The sequence below is a fragment of the Candoia aspera genome, chromosome 1 (assembly GCF_035149785.1).
Source record: "Candoia aspera isolate rCanAsp1 chromosome 1, rCanAsp1.hap2, whole genome shotgun sequence".
NCBI lineage: Eukaryota > Metazoa > Chordata > Lepidosauria > Squamata > Boidae > Candoia > Candoia aspera.
In genome coordinates this window covers 92,588,253-92,605,870 of record NC_086153.1, presented here as the reverse complement: position 1 = coordinate 92,605,870, position 17,618 = coordinate 92,588,253, and the positions used below count along the sequence as shown (strand labels likewise).

Here is a 17,618-nt window from a genome sequence, read left to right as displayed (position 1 = left end):
AAGACGCAGTATTAGACTTCTTGGATTCCAGTTTTGCCTCACCAAGCCTATCAATCAGAGTTCAACATTTTAAAACTAAATATAAATGCACATATGGGCATTCAGGTAAAACCCAGGCACAACACAAATATAACATTATCAGATCAGATGATATATTTTTCCTCGGGTACACTCAAAGAAAGGCACCTAGACTGGGTGTGTATACCCATGCACGTGCATTTTTCAGTACATACAAGAACTGGGGAGAGGGCTTCTCTCTCTCTGCACAAAACAGTCCTGATTCAAACTAGGAGCCTTGTTTACTTACACCAAAGTAAATTCAAAAATGGAGATGGCGAAACATAATACACATCCAATCTATCATGCATTTGGATCCTGAGATAGACAACCCAGTTGCAAACAAGTGCCCAGCTAAATGAGGGTGGATTGATCAAGCCTATTCTACAGATTTAAATCTTGCAAAAAGCAGGTGCAGTGCTGGGTAACCAATCTCTATCTGTTAGTTATAAACCAACATAGGGAAATATAAGCCCTTGAGAAAAAAAGAAGACGACAAAACAGAAGAGAACCTCTCTAATAACAATTTACTAGATAAATTTTGGGAACTAAAAAAAGTAACTATACCTATGATGCTTATATTTTATTAAACAGAAATGTATATTTTATTTAATTTTTTTAATAGAATATCTTCACGCTAACTATCTTAGCATTATCAGACTTGATTATCCAAATATTAATAGTGTATATCTGTTTGTTTTTTTAAAAAAGCGGTTGACAAGTTAATGCACAGAGGCTATGATTTCATAATTAGCATTTGTAAAAGCGTTTACAAAAGCACTATACCTCCACAACTACTCCTGCTGCTATAGTGGATCCACCATAGCGCAACATAAATCTTCCAAGTTCCTTAAAGCCTTTATAAAGCTCCAAAGCAATAGGCCTTTGGGTTTGTAGTTCTATTAAAGCATTCTGCCCTTTTGTCAGACACCTACAAGGAAAAGAATACCTGTTAGTACAAACAGAATTGTATTACTGTGAAAGGGCATCCACTGTGTATGCTTGTGCTTTCAGATACAAAGAATGGAAGATTTGGTGTAGTTTCCACCTAAAAATGTACAAAGCACATCCTTTCCCTCTTTTAAACAGAATGGAATTGCAAAATCTGGTGATACTTCGATGATTCTTTCTCATTTCAAGCATATTTCTCCCAGAGCTCCACACACACACACACACACACACACACGTGTAAGCTGGAAGCAGCCGAAGGATAATCACAATATACCAACTCTAAATGTTATCAAACCACAGCTCAGTTTGAAATAAAAAGCTGTGACAATGTACAATCTATAATTTGTTTATATAGCAACACCCTTTCAATCATTCAGAAAAGGTGGTCCACCAGTATACCTGATACCTCAGCATTACACTTGCCAACACCTATAGAATACTCTTCAGGCATTAATGTAACTATTTTATTTTTTTTATTTTTTTTTATTTATAAATTTATTCACCGCCCATCTCCACCTCATGGGGGACTCTGGGCGGTTTACAATAAAAGGAAGTTAAGATTTAAAACCATTCAAATGCAACAATACAATAAAATAAAAATATAATAAAATCTAAGTGGCAAAAGATTTTAATCAGTCCATGAGTGTAACAGGCCCCTCACAATCACTGACGGCGCTAGCCAGCCCCAGGTATAACTATTCCCCCTCCCATTCCAAGCCTGCTGACAAAACCAGGTCTTTAGTCTTTTTCGGAAGTCCAGGAGTGAAGGGGCCTGTCTGACCTCTGGGGGAAGGATGCTCCAAAGGGTGGGAGCTACAGCAGAGAAGGCACTATTTGAAGTACATCCTGATTACTGATTTTACAATCAATTTCTACCAGTTTTAATTAGTTCATAATTTCAGTTTTCAAAGACTTTAAACTGTATTAACAAATTACCTTACTTACTTAGGTCTTTTCTTGGCAACTTCACCAGTACTCTTATGAAGCACACTCAATAATTTTCTAATAGTAGCAGGCTCACTTACAGTTTGAAAATACAAAAGCACCTGAAATAATATTGCATTTTAATTGACATTATTTGAGCATTGTAAGCAACGGATAAAATACAGGTTTTCCTGAAAAATTCCCTTCTATGAATACAATGTAAAAAGGCAAGGGGGGATATTGCATAAATCCTGTTGATCATTATTTTATTGTACAATATGAAATTACATCTCCCTTTTTTCTTTCTCTATCAGTACTTTGACTCTGAAAGTCTCCTGAATCATTGTAATAAATATAGGCAGTCCTCAACTTATGTCCATTTTTTCAGCAACCATTCGAAGTTACAACAACATGGAACGAATGGTGGTTATGACCGGTCCTCAGAGTTCCAGCTGTCCCAGCACCCCCATGTCACATGATTGCAATCTGGCTGCTTGGCAACCATCTTGCACTTACAATGAGATACAGCAATCACATGATTGCCATTTGTGACTTTCCCTGCCAGCTTCCCTAGAAAATCAATGGGGAAGCCAGCAGGGAAGGTCACAAGTCACTCGGGTAAGTCTCTCTCACATGTGCACCCTCCCCCAGCCCCTTTGCACTCACACCGTGCTAGCCACTTGTGCACTATGGCACACCCTCTCTGAACCTCACCAGGCCTCCCCGGTCACCCCCATGCACCCTCTCCAAGCCTTACCGCATCTCCCTGGCAACCCTCACACACTCTCGCCGAGCCTCGCCGCATCTCCCTTGCAGCCTCGCCACACTTCCCCACCTGGCAGCAGCCACTCACCCGCCTGCTGGCCTGCCTGTGAGCCACCTGGGACTTGCAACTTCCTACCAGCTTCCACACTCACTTGGTTGTGGGAAGGTGGCAGAAAGTTACCTCATCTAACAACCATGGGATTCAGACAATGATGGCAACCGGGACTGCAGGGATTGCCATTGCTAAGTGATCATGCTTTACAACACGTTGCTCAGCAACAGAAATTCTGGTCCCAATTGCCGTCGTAAGTTGAGGACTACCTGCATAGCCATCTTCACCTAGAATGCTATAATCAAAATAGAGTCTCTACTTTAGAAAACGCTCAGAATGGCAAAAAAACAACAGCATATAAAATTCTTTTGGCAGCATGAGTACAATTTAAAAAAGCCAAGGAAGACAATACTTAAAAATATAAATTAAATCCCTATAAAACAAAAGCTATACTCACAGGAAACCCTTTGGTGACAGGTATTTCAATATTGAAGATAAGAACCCGAGCTCTGAAGCGTGTGCAGATTTTAATTGGCTCCTTGGGACAGCAAAATATACAACCAACACTGCAAGTCACAACAGAGTAACAAATCAAATATACACTGATAATGACTCTGTATGTATTTTTAATAATACCAAGACATACTATACCATACCATAAAACAAACCAGCTAGCCCAGGTTTATGGAACAGGTTGAAAAACAAGGTTGGAAGTGTCTTCATTCCTACTGCCCTCTTTCAATATTATCATTTGTTTTAGAATAATTACAGTAACTTCAAAATGTTCCCTGAAGCAGTAAAATGATAAGCTTTAAGACATCAGCACATATCCACATGTGTTACAGATAGAATGGCCACATCATCAGCATATAGAAGAATAGGAATGGAGTAGTGAGCAAGAGATGGGGGATGAAATTCTGGCTTAGCAAAATTGTCAACTACTGTATGTCATTAATATATTAAATAAACAATAGTGGGGCAAGAATACATTCTTATTTTACACCCTTTGGGGCGGGGATTTTTTTTCCTGCAGTTCAATCATGTCGGATCCTCAGCTACTGACTGGACTAGTCCCTGCAGTTTTCTTGGCAGGATTTCAGAAGTGGTTTGCCATTGCCTTCTTCCTAAGGCTGAGAGAGAGTGACTGGCCCAAAGTCACTCAGCTAGCTTTCATGCCTAAGGCAGGACTAGAACTCAGTCTTCTGTTTTCTAACTCATTGCCACTAGACCAAACTAGCTTTTTTGGACAGGAATAGGTTCAGTTAAATTGCCGTCTCAATTGCACTTTACAGGTAGTCCTCGCTTAGTGACCACAACTGGGACCAGCAACTTCTTTGCAATTTTCTTTTTATAACTTATTTTTAAACAGAATTAGCACTTGCAACATTTGTTTCTCTGGTGATGATGAAAAGGAATAGATGGTATTGTAAACTGTTTCATGGGCAAAACTGGCACCAATAGTTCCACAGTAGGTTCAACAACCAAAAACATATCTTTGGATGACAAATTTAATGCAGAAGGTTTTCTGTTCTTCTGATATCAACACCTCAAGGAAACTGGGTGCCAAAAACTACCTTAGCTTGCATTAGAGTGTTTTTCTCCACAGCAGTACCCAGAAGGAAGAATGAATTATTTCACCACATCTACTTGAAATGTTGACAGTGAAGGACTGAATCCATTAAATGGCTTTTATCTAAACACAAAAGGAACAAGGAGTATCCATCTGAGAGTGGAAGCCTACTGCCATACTTTACATGTTTTCCAAAGGAGGCCTTCAAGACCATGGAAAAGAAACATACAGAACAGTGTAAACAATCCAATGGGGGGGGAAACCCTCTTTTTTTTAACCCAAGAAAAATAATAACTACAAATACATTTAAAAAATAACTGAAATAAGATCAGCTGGGTCTCTAACTTCATAGGGAGAGCGAAAATGTTCCTTAATTCTGATTGGGTGGCAGAAATAGAGGTAAATAATGGTAAGTCCTTCAGACATGTGCAGTTGGAGAAAGCATTCAGGGTCCGCCCAACTAGTTCTATGATGTTGTTTGTGAAGGAATAGAAAACCCAGACTTGTGGAGCATAAAGAAGCACACCTGTTTCCACTCGATACATTTTATTAAAAAAAAAGGAAGCAAAGAAATTAAACTTATACTGCTTCTAGGTCACTGGAGATTAAAAAAAAAATCCTCAAACCTAAATCTAACATAGAGGAAAAAAACAAAGATGATGAAATGAGTGGAGGTGCATTAAGTTATTTATAATAAAAAACAAATTAAAGAAGAGACAATCCTGTCCTGTTGTTAAACTAACGCTTGGTTAAAACATTGGCTCCAAAAAATCATGATTTTTATATTAATAAGACAGCGTAATTACAGAAAGCATGCATTAATAGATGATAGAAATGTGAATAATAAATAAATTAACCAAGAAAATGAATGCAGGTCAAAGTGAATATGTGCTGCTGGGCAAAATGTGTTTCACTTACAAAAATGGGTTACAAGTCATATTGTCTATACTGGGATGCAAAATCACTATTAAACTCTTTAAAACATAGACCGAACTTTGATGAAGAGATTCACACTGCAGAAACAATGGGAATCTCTTTGTTGAAGCAAAGCAGCAATGTGATTGGCTTCAATTAAGCATTTTGCATTATCTCAAAGCCCCTGACTCTTTCTTACCAGTCACATACCATAGTCAGAAGAGGCTTCATGTGCAAGCTGACTGCATAACATGAGGGCATGGCACAACAGGCAGAGAAACATGATAGAAAAACTCTATCATGGTTTACTGAAGCCTGGGACAAGCTGTGCCAGACATAGTGAGCAGCACATCCTCTGCAACACCTGCCAAAGCAGCTCACCTCCTCCAGACCAGTCTCCCAAAGTTTTTGGCAACAAGCCTGGAGTAACAGCTCCAGCGCCCATCAATTGTTTTGAAAGAGTGAGTGGTACATCTTCTGCAGTGCTTGCCAAAATGTGGTGTGTCCTCCACAGCTTATTCTCTATCTCTTAGAAGCAAGGTGGCCATGCTGCTTCACAAAGCAGCTCTGAGGGAGTGTTTCACTCAAACCTTTGTTGAAGAGAAACACCTCATCAGAGATATGCACAGTCCTCATACCTATTTCATTCAGTAGTAATGTCATGTTTCTATTCCTTACCAAATTAACTCTGCCTGTGATTAATTGTTATTCAGTAGCAGCAAGAATTTAAACACATACCAGTTTTAATTATATATATCTGAGCACTAAACATTTAGATGAATATTGTAAGAAATTGTGAAGTATCTCTCACTTGTTTTTTAGCCAAACAACTTTCTAATTAAGATGAGGAACACTGCGAAGTTCAAACTGCATTCTGCATGGAAGTGAGTGAATCTGCACCATTGTGGCTGGAAAGGTCCAGGTAAACTTCCTACATGCTTCTTCTGCATCTGGTAAATCATTTATTATCAGACACAACGGTTATAAAGGGTTATGTTAAATATAAACGGTTGATTAGTCAAACTCTTTTCTGTACTCACTTGATTTTGATGATATCCATGCCAGTCAAAGTGAGACTAACGTGATCTCCAGCTGCAGCCCAATCCACTGGTTGCTCATGAAGAGCAATTCCTAGAAATGAGTAAAACCAGTACTAAATAGTGAACTCCCTTGGTTTCACAGCTACGAAGAACTGTTTCTGCAATTCTGCTGCATCAACTACTATTCCTCAGTTTTCAGTATGAAGTAAAGGCTATTGACTAAAATCTGAGAAACATTTTATTTTCAGGTACCTCCATTATCTATAAATAGTTTGCTTATTCATAGTTTTCCACAAGTCACAGCACTAGGCTTTTATGGGTATCACACTGCACAGAGGTAACAATTCTATATGCTACATGTGTCATGTCTACAGCTTTTTACACTGAGTTAGCTGCTTTCATTTTTCCACAAATAAGTTGATGCAATAATGAAAATATTTCTGTGTATCTTTTCATGTATGTAATGCAGACCACAAAACTGTAATCTAAAAAAAATCTACATTATTTGAAAGAATTGTTGAAGAGTTTCTGGTGTATACAGATAATGAAATGCAAATATATCCTGGAGTTTGAAACTGCTTATAGAAATCTTTAGGTCAGTTTTATTCTCTTTCTGGAGTAGCTCCAGTCTTAATCATATTTAGACTAGACACAAAGAAATCAGGCAGAGCTAACTGTATTTAAGTCCTCTGAATTTTAACTAATCGATTTTAAGCATAATTCAGTATACAAACCTCTGGTTTTCCTCTTACACAATTATTAATGGGTAATTCAATGATAACACAGTTATTGTGTTTCATTCTAGTATCAAGTATATCATTTACACATTCCTATCGAAAAAATTCTACCCCAAAAGAACTTCAAAGCATCTTAAAATTTTAAAAACATTATGTGTATAATATAAATAATACAAATGCAAAACCTATATATCTCATGGAGAAAAAATAACAAGAAGTCAAAACAACTGAAAGAGTAGGAAGCACAGCGTATACTTTAACTAAAATAAAAATAACCAAACATTTATTTTCTTTATATGTCTTTATAAAATTTCTAGACCAATCTAAAAAGACTCTAAATAATAAAGTTAAATCAAGGAAGTAAAAGTTAACTGAAGGAAGCCAATCCATCTGGGAAGGGAATGGTGCTCAAGTGCTCATCTGAAGAGGTCCTGTCCTGTATCTCAGCCAGCCATACTCAAGGAACAGCAGGATGTGAAATAAAACCTCTAATAATCATGGCACAGTGTAGAGAAGCATACATGGGAATAGGCTGTGCCTCAAGTATTTGGACACAAGTTATTAAGGACTTCGCCAGCACTTTGAACTGAGATTGGAGTCCAAACAGAAGCCAGTGCCAATATATTCCAAGATACAAACAGCTGAAATTTCCAAACACTCTTCAAAGAATGTGTTGCAGTGAATCCAACCTAGATCTGATCTATTATACCCCGGAAACGGTTTAACTAGTGAAGAAGATTGCCTACACCCAGCTGCCAGCTGAACTCCCGATCACAAAGTTTCCTGCAAGCAACAGCTCACCATCCATGAGAAGGAATCACAAAAGTTCCACATAAGGTTTTGCTTTTGATAGTTTTGGTTGTCAATTTCTAAAACTGTTTATTGTGTAATCCCAAAAGAAAAAAAACCCCTTCAATCCACATATTGTACCTTTCACAGTGCAAGTTTCATTAGGAGGCATCACGAGCAGTCGTTCCCCAACTTGGACGTATCCTGCTTCAATTTTACCTGTCACACAAAATCCTGATCCTTGATCTAGAACAAAGATATTTGTTTGAGAAAATTAATCGAGGATAAAGTAACACTACTGATTTAAACTCAGACTAGCAGAGGTCTAGTTTTCAACAGGATAAATAAAACTGCATACTTAATTAGATTTGCATCAAAATGAAAACTGAACACTGATTCCAGAAATCTTTACCCTGTGTTCTTAGCTGTGCTGGTTTCCCTCCCTCTCCTCCTCCTTCCTTTGTCTCTCTCAGTTTATGTTTGCTGGTTCTGAAGGGAGGGGAGAGGTCTACTGCAGGTTGCTCTGTTCTGTGTTATTTTACCTCAAACTTTCAATACAAAAAATAAAACAATAAAATGTTCTCTTTGCCTTATGAGAGCCAGTTTGGTATAATAGTTAAGGCACCAGGCTAGAAACTGGAAGACCGTGAGTTCTAGTCCCGCCTTAGGCACAAAGCCAGCTGGGTGACCTTGGGCCAGTCACTTTCTCTCGGACCCAGGAAGCAGGCAATGGCAAATCACTTCTGAAATCTTGCCAAGATAAATCTTGGAGGGACCTGTCCAGGCACTCAGCAGGAGTCAATGCTAACTCCAAGGCACACACACACACATTTTGCTATATGGAACATGTCTCTGTGGTCCTCAATACATCAACACACACATACACCTAAATTACTTTCTTTCAGACAAGATTACATAATTTGCTTCAACAATTCATAAACAATTTGACAAATATACTATCAACAATTTTAAAATAAAGTTACTGTGCTGGAATTGTTCTCAGAACTTCTGCATCCAGTTTACTCATAGATTTATTCATTTATTCAAGCTTGGTTCAGCATATGCATACAGGTAGCCCTTGGATTACAACCACTTGTTCAGCAACTGTTTAAAGTTACAATGGCACTAAACAAATGGTATTTATGACCAGTCCTGGGAGTTCCAGCCATCACAGCATCCCTGCAGTCACATGATCATGATCTGGGCGCTTGACGCTTGGCTCGCAATTATGACCTTGCAGTGAGCTGTGGTCACATGATTGCGATTTTCAACATTCCCTGCCAGCTTCCCACAAGTGAAGTCAATGGGGAAGCCAACAGGAAGTCAGAAGTGAGGTTTTCAATTAATGACCCGCACAGTCCTCAGGTTACGACAGCAACCAGGACTGCTGGAATTGCTGCCGCTAAGTGACACAGTCATGTGATGTTGTGCTTTACGACTGCATCACTTAGTGATGGAAATTCTGGTCCCAATTGCCTTCGTAACCTGAGTTACCTGACTACCTGAATTAATCTTGCTGAATTAAGATAGAAAGATCCAAATTATCTTTGGATATGTTTGTTTTCTATGCATAGTGAAATTGTTTGGGAAAAAGTTTTTTTTCTTTCAAAGTAGTGTCATAGAGAAGAATTGTTTTATACTTATAAGCACTGAGCAGTGTATATAATATGAAGGGATTTTAGAATGTGCTCTTGTCACCTCACAAACAAGCTGCTGTAGTTAGCTTCACGTGACAGTAGCAAGAAGAGGAGTAAGACAGGAATGTATTTTAGTTCACCTGCTCTTTCATTTGTACATCAACACTCTCATGGACTAAAGAGTAATTTAGAGAATCATTCTCAAAAATTGCTAATAGGTACATTGCACCTAATACCACTAATACAAACTAAAAGAAAGAAAAAAGAGTAGAAAGAAAGAGTAAAAATTGCAAAGGAAAAGAAAAAGAAAAAAGCAGAAAAAATGAATAAATAAACTATAGTAAAAAAAAGAAAATAAATATATAAATAAATGACTTCCAATCTTCATCACAAAAAGAATAAACAATTTTAGTAACCTATCACCTTCTCTTAATTTACAACCTGTATCTCATCATCCCATGTCCCATCTCTTATCTATAAACAAATCCATAAAGCATTGTCATTTTAGTCCTGGTGTCAGCAAAAATCCATTAAAGGTTGCCAGAAGTAACATCATATCTATTTTAACCTTGATCAAATAAACCAACTTTATATTCCTTCCTTTTACTTTTAACAATCTTAATCTTTAGTCCATTCAAGTAATGTCATAGGACTTGATTTATTTTCATTTCATTTTTGCCCCTTCTCACAAGATTCATCCAAGCTAACAAACCACTTTTGTAAATCCATTTGGGGAGACTTTACTACGTACCTTTAAAAACATCTGATACACATAATCTGAATGGTTTATCAATTGATCTTTGAGGTGGCTTGAAAGAATCTGTAAATAAATCAATATACATTTGTTAACGGATATATATTCTACTTGAGAGTGTTATATGGTTTGTTGGTAGTACATTTGCAGCAGTTTTCAAACCTTAGAAGTTGTATGTACCTACCAATTTGTTCCAGCAGACATTTTCCTCCATACCATTTGGCCAGTTCACTTGATTGACTTTTTGTTACAAGATTTTCACCACCAAGTCCACTGGTAGGGATGTAAGCTACATCTGATTCCTGGTTGAATTAAATGTTTAATTTGCAATGCAAAATTAATAATCAACTTTATATTATTAAGTGCAAGCATCTGAAATTCAAATTAAGAATAACTGCTTTTTCAGGAGAGTTTTTAAAACTTCATTTAATAAAGTTAACTGATAGTTTCAAAATCAGAGACAACTAAGACCATTTTAAAAAGCAATAGAGCTGTAGAATTCATTTTAATCACTGTTCCTTGCACTGTTGAGATGATCATCTTCTCTTAGATTAAGCAAAACCATGCATATGTCTATACAAAAGGCATTTTTGTCCTGACTGATTCAATTTCTAAAAATTGCTTTGGAGCAATTTTTGAAAGCAGATGCAACTTTTCTCTGGATCATGCAGCCACCATAGATTATAATCATAAAGCACAACCCATGCTGGGAAATGGATTAGAGAAGTATAGCCCATCTAGTTCTCAAAGGCATTATGGCAACTTTCAGTACCATCAACCATGATACTTTTTTAAACTGTCTGGAGGGAGCTAATTTTGAAGGCACTGTTTTGTAGTTGCTCTGGCCTTTCCTATTGGGACATGACGAGAAGGTAATTTGGGAGGACCAATCCTTGATACCTTTGTTGGTCCACCACAGGTTCCATCTTGCCCCACCAATTGTTCATTATCTACACAAAACCATTGGGAGAGGTTAATACAGTAGTGACACCTAATTCTACTGCTCCTTGCCATCTAAACCCAATGTAATTGATGCTCTTGAAAGTTGTCTAAGTTAGTTTAGAGGCTTGAAGGGAAAGAATAAAATGAAATTAAATCCAGAAAATACGTAGTGCTATTGGTAAATAGCGTAGTCCATCTGTTTTGGATGAGCTTGCATCCCATCTAGAAAAGGAAGTCAGTAGTTTGGGAGTGTTCCTTGATCCTCTAGAATCAAGGAATACTCTTGAGGTGAGATCAGCCCCAACCCTATCGGCATTTAGGAAATCCCTCCAAACCTGATTCTTTGAACAGGCTTGGAGATCCTAAGGAAATAGGGAGCCCAGAAGTTGGCTACACTGGGTGTAGAATGCTGGTCCATTCTCCAGCAGTCTTATTTATAACTGTGTTTTAAACTGTTTTAAATGTTGTTGCTGTGTTATATTGTTGTTTTATAATTGTTTTACCTGTTTTATTGTATGCTGCCCAGAGTCACATATGTGAGATGGGTGGCTAAATTAATTAGTTACTTAATTAATTAATTAATTTTCCAGTAGACATTAGATTCACAAGTGGTGGCTGTGGTGAGGAGTAATTTTGCACCATTTAAAGCCAGTGGAGCAACTGCAACCATTCCTGATTTGTTTAGGTTTGGCTATCCAATGCCTTGGTTATATCCCGTTTTGACTGCCACAACACATTGTTCACATGGCTACCCTTGAAAAGTATATGCATGTTTCAAATAGTAGGGAATGTGGCAGCTACTGCTATTCACCACAAAGTACCAGGATCATGATTCCTGTACTGAAAGACTTGTACTGATTGCCACTTGCTTATCAGGCACAATTAAGGTGCCAGTTTTGACCTTTAAAGCCCTAATGATTCAGAGCTGGCTACCTAAGGCTGGCCACTTCTCTCAATAAAAACCTGCTTAGGCATTTAGTTATGCAGGAGAGACTTTTTTGAAAATGCCCCTGCTTAGCAGAGCCTTGTCTCCCTAGTGCAATGCAGAGTACCCTCTCCTTCCCTGCTCTCAGCCTATGAAATACATTCCCTTGGGAGTTAAATCTGACCCCATGTTCTTCTTTAGAAGAACAGACAAGATGCCCCTCTTTTACCAGGTTCTTAATTGTCAACTAAGGATTCTTAACATGATATTGCATGTATTTGAATTTTTGTTTTCTGCACTCCACATTTTATTGCTAGCTGCAGAGTGTGTTCCAATTGAGTGGAAAGGCAGGATACAACTCAAATAAATAAAGTAACTATTATAACCTTGTTTTTACCTTAAAGCCAGCTTGCTTAAGGAATTGTCCAAGTTTATTGACAATTTCCTGAAATCGTTCCTGTTGCCAACTGACCTATAATATAAACATAATACGTTACTGAAAAACGGGAAAGTATTAGGACATTACCCTCTTGCTGCTGTGCTTGATCAAATTAAGATGGCAACTTAGTGGCAAATGTGACTAGTAACATTCTAAAATATCTGCATTCAAGTGCCAGCTCAATTAAAAATGCATGTGGAAATGGACTTTACTTGGCATTTCTTTAAGGAATGCTATTAACTACAACAATATAACAACATAATATTATTTTTCCAGGAGGTCAGCTATATCAAGCAATGTTTCATAACAGAACACAATTTAAGAATTAAATGCTTTAATTTTAGAATATTAGATTGATCATAGTACAGCAAAGCAAAAAAAAAATTAAGCATACTGCAGAAACTAGCAGACTAGCATGAGTATGGCTAATCTACCATTAAACAGGAGACACAAGGAAATACTTTATTAATATATCCTGATTACAATGTTTTCTTCAATTTTATTTTTTAAAAGATACTAGAAATTAAGTTCAAAGTGAATATTATCTAATATCTCTCTCTTATTCTCTGTATGTTCCCTTCATGCATATTTATAAAAGAAGATTTCAAGAAAAAATATCAAGGAAATACCTGATCCATTTTATTGACTGCAACTGCTAGTTGTGTAACTCCAAGTGATCGAACTAAGAGACCATGTTCTCGTGTCTGCCCACCAGTCTCAAAACCAGCTTCAAATTCCCCTCTGCTGGCATCCACCACTAATACAGCCACATCAGCCTACGGAAAACCACTTGTTCAATTGTATTTCTTGGGTATCTGTTAACCATACAGAGTCCAAGCACATCTAAAATGCCTTTGGATTTCTTTTTCTTTGTCATAAAGATAGGCTTACTTAAATCACTTCAAATGGAACAACACAACATTTCTCATTTTGTTGATAGAATTATAAATTGCACAAATAACATTTTACAATACCCCCAGTAATGTAACAGATGTTTAAAGAATAGTTTCTTCCCGCTGTCAATAAATTTGCATCCATAGTATAATAGGTATAATGGGTGGGATGGAACTGCAAGTGAATGCTACAATTCAATCTGTTACTCCTTTATGTATGACAGGTATACTAAGAAAGGCTTTACCTGGGCAGCTCCTGTGATCATATTTGGAATGAAGTCTTTATGGCCAGGAGCATCCATTAGTGTAATAACTTTTGTCTTTGTCTCAAATTTGGTCATACCTACATCCATTGTTACGCCCCTACAAAAATGAACAGGCAAACAATGCAACATTTACAATAATGTTCAAAGTTAATCTGTATATCCACATCTCCTTTTTCTATATATAATTCTTATTAAAGATTTTCACAGAAATAAAAGATAAACATGAAATGATATAAAGTAAGATTAAGGAAGAAAGAGAAGATAAGAAAAAGTGTGAAAAGTAGTACAAATGGAATGGAATGGAATGGAATGGAATGGAATGGAATGGAATGGAATGGAAAGGAAAGGAAAGGAAAGGAAAGGAAAGGAAAGGAAAGGAAAGGAAAGGAAAGGAAAGGAAAGGAAAGGAAAGGAAAGGACTTCCAATCTTCTTTACAGCAGTTACAAACTTATTATCTCTCCTCCCTCTTTAAAAAGTTGAATCATAACATACTTCTTTCCATATTCAACCCTTTTTAATCAGCAAATCCATAAATCACCAGTTCATTTTTTTCCATTTTCAGCAAAAAGTCCTTTTTCTCATTCTTCTAGGAAAAGTGAGGGATTCTCAAGTCACCAGAATAGATTCTGACATTGTGCCAAAAGTTAGCAAAATGATTGTGTCTGGAAAGAAGCAACTGGCTTTGAGGTCCCCTCAAGATACATTTAAGAGGTTTCCAGTCTTTCGTATATTCACATCTCCTTGATGAACTAGTGTCAAAAATAGCCCACAGAATGTCAGAGTTAAACAAGAGATAGAGTAAAAGGTGCAAAGTATCATTCAAGTGATAGTAAGGACATTCACACCATCATTTTAAAAATAAAATTACATGATATAAGTCAGTTGGGACAGTAAGTGATCCTGAGATCTGACATAGTCTAAGAGCATATGATATCAGAAAATCAACTATAATTGTGATATGAATAAGTATGCATTGATCTGCTATTTTGGCCTATATGTTAGATCACATGATAAAGGTATCACCTCCCAAAGGAGTGGTGCAAAGTGATTCATGCATCACTTCCTACAATTCATTCCTAATTCTGCAATGGAGGATTCAAACATTTTCAGAAGTAAGGTAGTATCAATAGCCTAATAATAATATTATTAGGGGGCAGACCTGGCATGTTACGAAAACCTGGCTGGGCTTGGAAGGAGGTGTTGCTCTTTCAGAGATATGCCCAGACGGGTTTCAAGTTTGGCACCAACCGAGACCTCAGGGCAGGGGAGGAGGGGTGGCTGTTGTCATCCAGGAATCCCTAGTGGCCTTCAGGGGCTCTGCTATGCAAATGGCCAGGTGTGAGACCGTTTTTCAAGTTGGGCTCCTGAGAACAGTTGGGAGTGTTGCTATTGTACCAGCCTCCCTGCTGCTTAGCAACCTCCCTCCCTGAGTTGCTCGAGGCCATCTTGGGTTTGGCGGTGGAGTTCCCCAGGCTTACAGTTTTGGGGGACTTCAATCTGCCTTCCCTGGGGCCGACCTCAGAAGCAGCTCAGGAGTTCATGGCCACCATGGTGGCCATGGGCCTGTTCCAGATTATTCAGGACCCAACTCGAGACAGTGGCCTCACCCCGGACTTAGTTTTTTTGTCAGAGCAGTGGCAATGTGATCTCAGGGGAGAACTACATCTCTCCCCTCTGTCATGGTCAGATCACGCCCTGGTGGCCTTGAGGTTCTCTTATGCCACCCACCCCCCGCAGGGAGGCAGGACCCATTCAATTGGTCCGCCCCCGGTGACTGATGGACCCAGTGAGGTTACAGAGGGAGCTGGGGGTTATACCCGAGGATCTGCTGCTTGGTCCAGTGGAGGCTTTGGCTACCACCTGGAATTTGGCAGCAGCCGGGGCCTTGGACAGGATCGCGCCTATGCAGCCTCTCTTACCCGCCCAAACCCAACACTCCCCATGGTTTCTGGAGGAGCTGGGGGTTTTGAAGAGGGTTAAGAGATGCCTAGAGCACCGCTGGAGGAAGACAAAGACCGAATCTGACCGAACACAAGCTAGAGCCACTATTAAGGCCTACCTTGTGGTGATAAGAGCGACAAAGCGTCAATACTTCTCCGCTCTTATTGCATCCGCAGAATGCTGCCCGGCAGCCCTGTTTAAGATTACCCAATCCCTTTTGGGGAAAGGGGAGTCAGAAATCCATCTACAGGGCCGCGCTGAGGAATTTTCTGGGCATCTGCAGGATAAAATAGCTCGGATCCGATCCAAGTTGGACTCCGAGCGTGAGGCAGTCTGAGGAGATACCCAGGGAACGTACTTACCATGTTATCTGGGAACAGTTTGATCCTGTTGAACCCGAGGAAGTAGACAGGATCTTCCGGACTGTAAATGCCACCACCTGCCAATTAGATCCATGTCCCTCCTTGCTGGTGAAAGCAGCAAGGGAGGTGACATGTGGCTGGGTCCAGGAGACAGTAAATACATCCTTGAGAGAGGGGGTGTTCCCAGAAGCCTTTAAGGAAGCGCTGGTGCACCCCCTCCTCAAGAAACCATCACTGGACCCTACTATACTGGACAATTTTCGCCCAGTCTCCCACCTCCCCTTTTTGGCAAAGGTGGTTGAGAAAGTGGTGGTGTTGGAGCTCCAGAGGATTCTAGACAGACCACTTTCAGTCAGCTTTCAGGCCCGGTTATGGGACAGAAACGGCATTAGTCGCACTTATGGATGATCTCTGGCAAGAGTGGGATGGAGGCAGTGCATCCATCCTTGATCATCTTGACTTCCCAGCAACTTTTGATACCATCGACCATTGTATCCTTCTGGACCGACTCAGGGAGTTGGGGGTGGGCGGCGTGGTTCTGCACTGGCTCACCTCTTTCCTCCAGGACCGGTCCGAATCAGTGCTGATAGGGAGTGATAGATCCAGCCTGCGGCCCTTACTCTGTGGGGTGCCGCAGGGCTCAGTACTCTCTCCGCTCCTTTTTAACATTTACATGAAACCACTAGGCGAGATCATTCATCACTATGGGGTGAGGTATCATCAATATGCTGATGATACTCAATTATACATCTCCATCCCGGATGAAGTAAGTGATGCCGTGACCACCCTTTCCGAGTGCCTGGGGGCTGTGGGGGCCTGGATGGGGGACAACAAGCTGCGGCTGAACCCTGGTAAGATAGAGCAGCTGTGGATTAATGGCTCCTCGGTACCTGGGAATTGTCATCTTTAGTTCTGGATGGGGTTGCACTGCCCCAGACAGACCTGGTGCGTAACTTGGGGGTCCTCTTGGACTCACAACTCCTGCTCAAAGAGCAGGTGGCAGTCATGGCTAGGAGGGCCTTTGCACAACTTTGTGTTGTGCGCCCGTTACGCCCCTTCCTGGAACGAGAGGCCCTTCAAACAATCACTCGTGCCCTGCTTATCTTCCATATAGACTACTGTAGGGCGGTCTACATGGGGCTACCCTTGAAGAATATCCAGAAGCTACAGCTGGTCCAGAATGCAGCTGCACGGGCAATCTTAGGTGCCCCATGGGTGGCACATGTAAAACCTTTGCTGCGCAAGCTGCACTGGGTTCCAGTTTGCTTCTGGGTCCAATTCAAGGTGTTGGTTATAAATTTTAAAGCCCTACATGGCATGGGACCAGGTTACCTGAGAGACCATCTCATCCCCATCACATTGACCCATCCCACCTGGGCATACAGAGAGGGCATGCTATGGACCCCTTCTGTTAAAAGAGTTCCATCTGGCAGGGTCATGGAAGTGTGCCTCCTCTGCAGTAGCTCCTGCCCTTTGGAACATTCTCCCCCCAAGAGGTGATACAGACCCCTTCGCTCCTGGACTTCCACAAACAATTAAAGACCTGGTTTTGTCACCACGCCTGGGGTGGGAGGGAGAATAGTCACTCCTGGGGATGGCTAGCTCCCTAGAATGGCCCTGTTTTACCTGCAGATTTATGGAGAATTTTTAGCCACCTG

At 39.8% G+C, this 17,618-nt stretch overlaps 1 protein-coding gene across 3 annotated transcripts in view; it reads right to left on the bottom strand.

The window, feature by feature from the left end:
• The window catches only part of HBS1L (HBS1 like translational GTPase), a 49,780-nt gene that overhangs the window by 1,029 nt on the left and 31,133 nt on the right, over positions 1 to 17,618 (bottom strand). For all 3 annotated transcript variants that reach the window (XM_063309707.1, XM_063309726.1, XM_063309716.1), the window contains 10 exons: positions 13,636 to 13,753; positions 13,127 to 13,273; positions 12,456 to 12,530; positions 10,376 to 10,493; positions 10,189 to 10,257; positions 7,942 to 8,046; positions 6,275 to 6,365; positions 3,207 to 3,315; positions 1,954 to 2,054; positions 844 to 988 (listed from right to left, as the gene is read on the bottom strand). In XM_063309707.1, the coding sequence (XP_063165777.1) occupies positions 844 to 988; positions 1,954 to 2,054; positions 3,207 to 3,315; positions 6,275 to 6,365; positions 7,942 to 8,046; positions 10,189 to 10,257; positions 10,376 to 10,493; positions 12,456 to 12,530; positions 13,127 to 13,273; positions 13,636 to 13,753 (1,078 nt within the window). The remainder of the gene's footprint in view (positions 1 to 843; positions 989 to 1,953; positions 2,055 to 3,206; positions 3,316 to 6,274; positions 6,366 to 7,941; positions 8,047 to 10,188; positions 10,258 to 10,375; positions 10,494 to 12,455; positions 12,531 to 13,126; positions 13,274 to 13,635; positions 13,754 to 17,618) is intronic.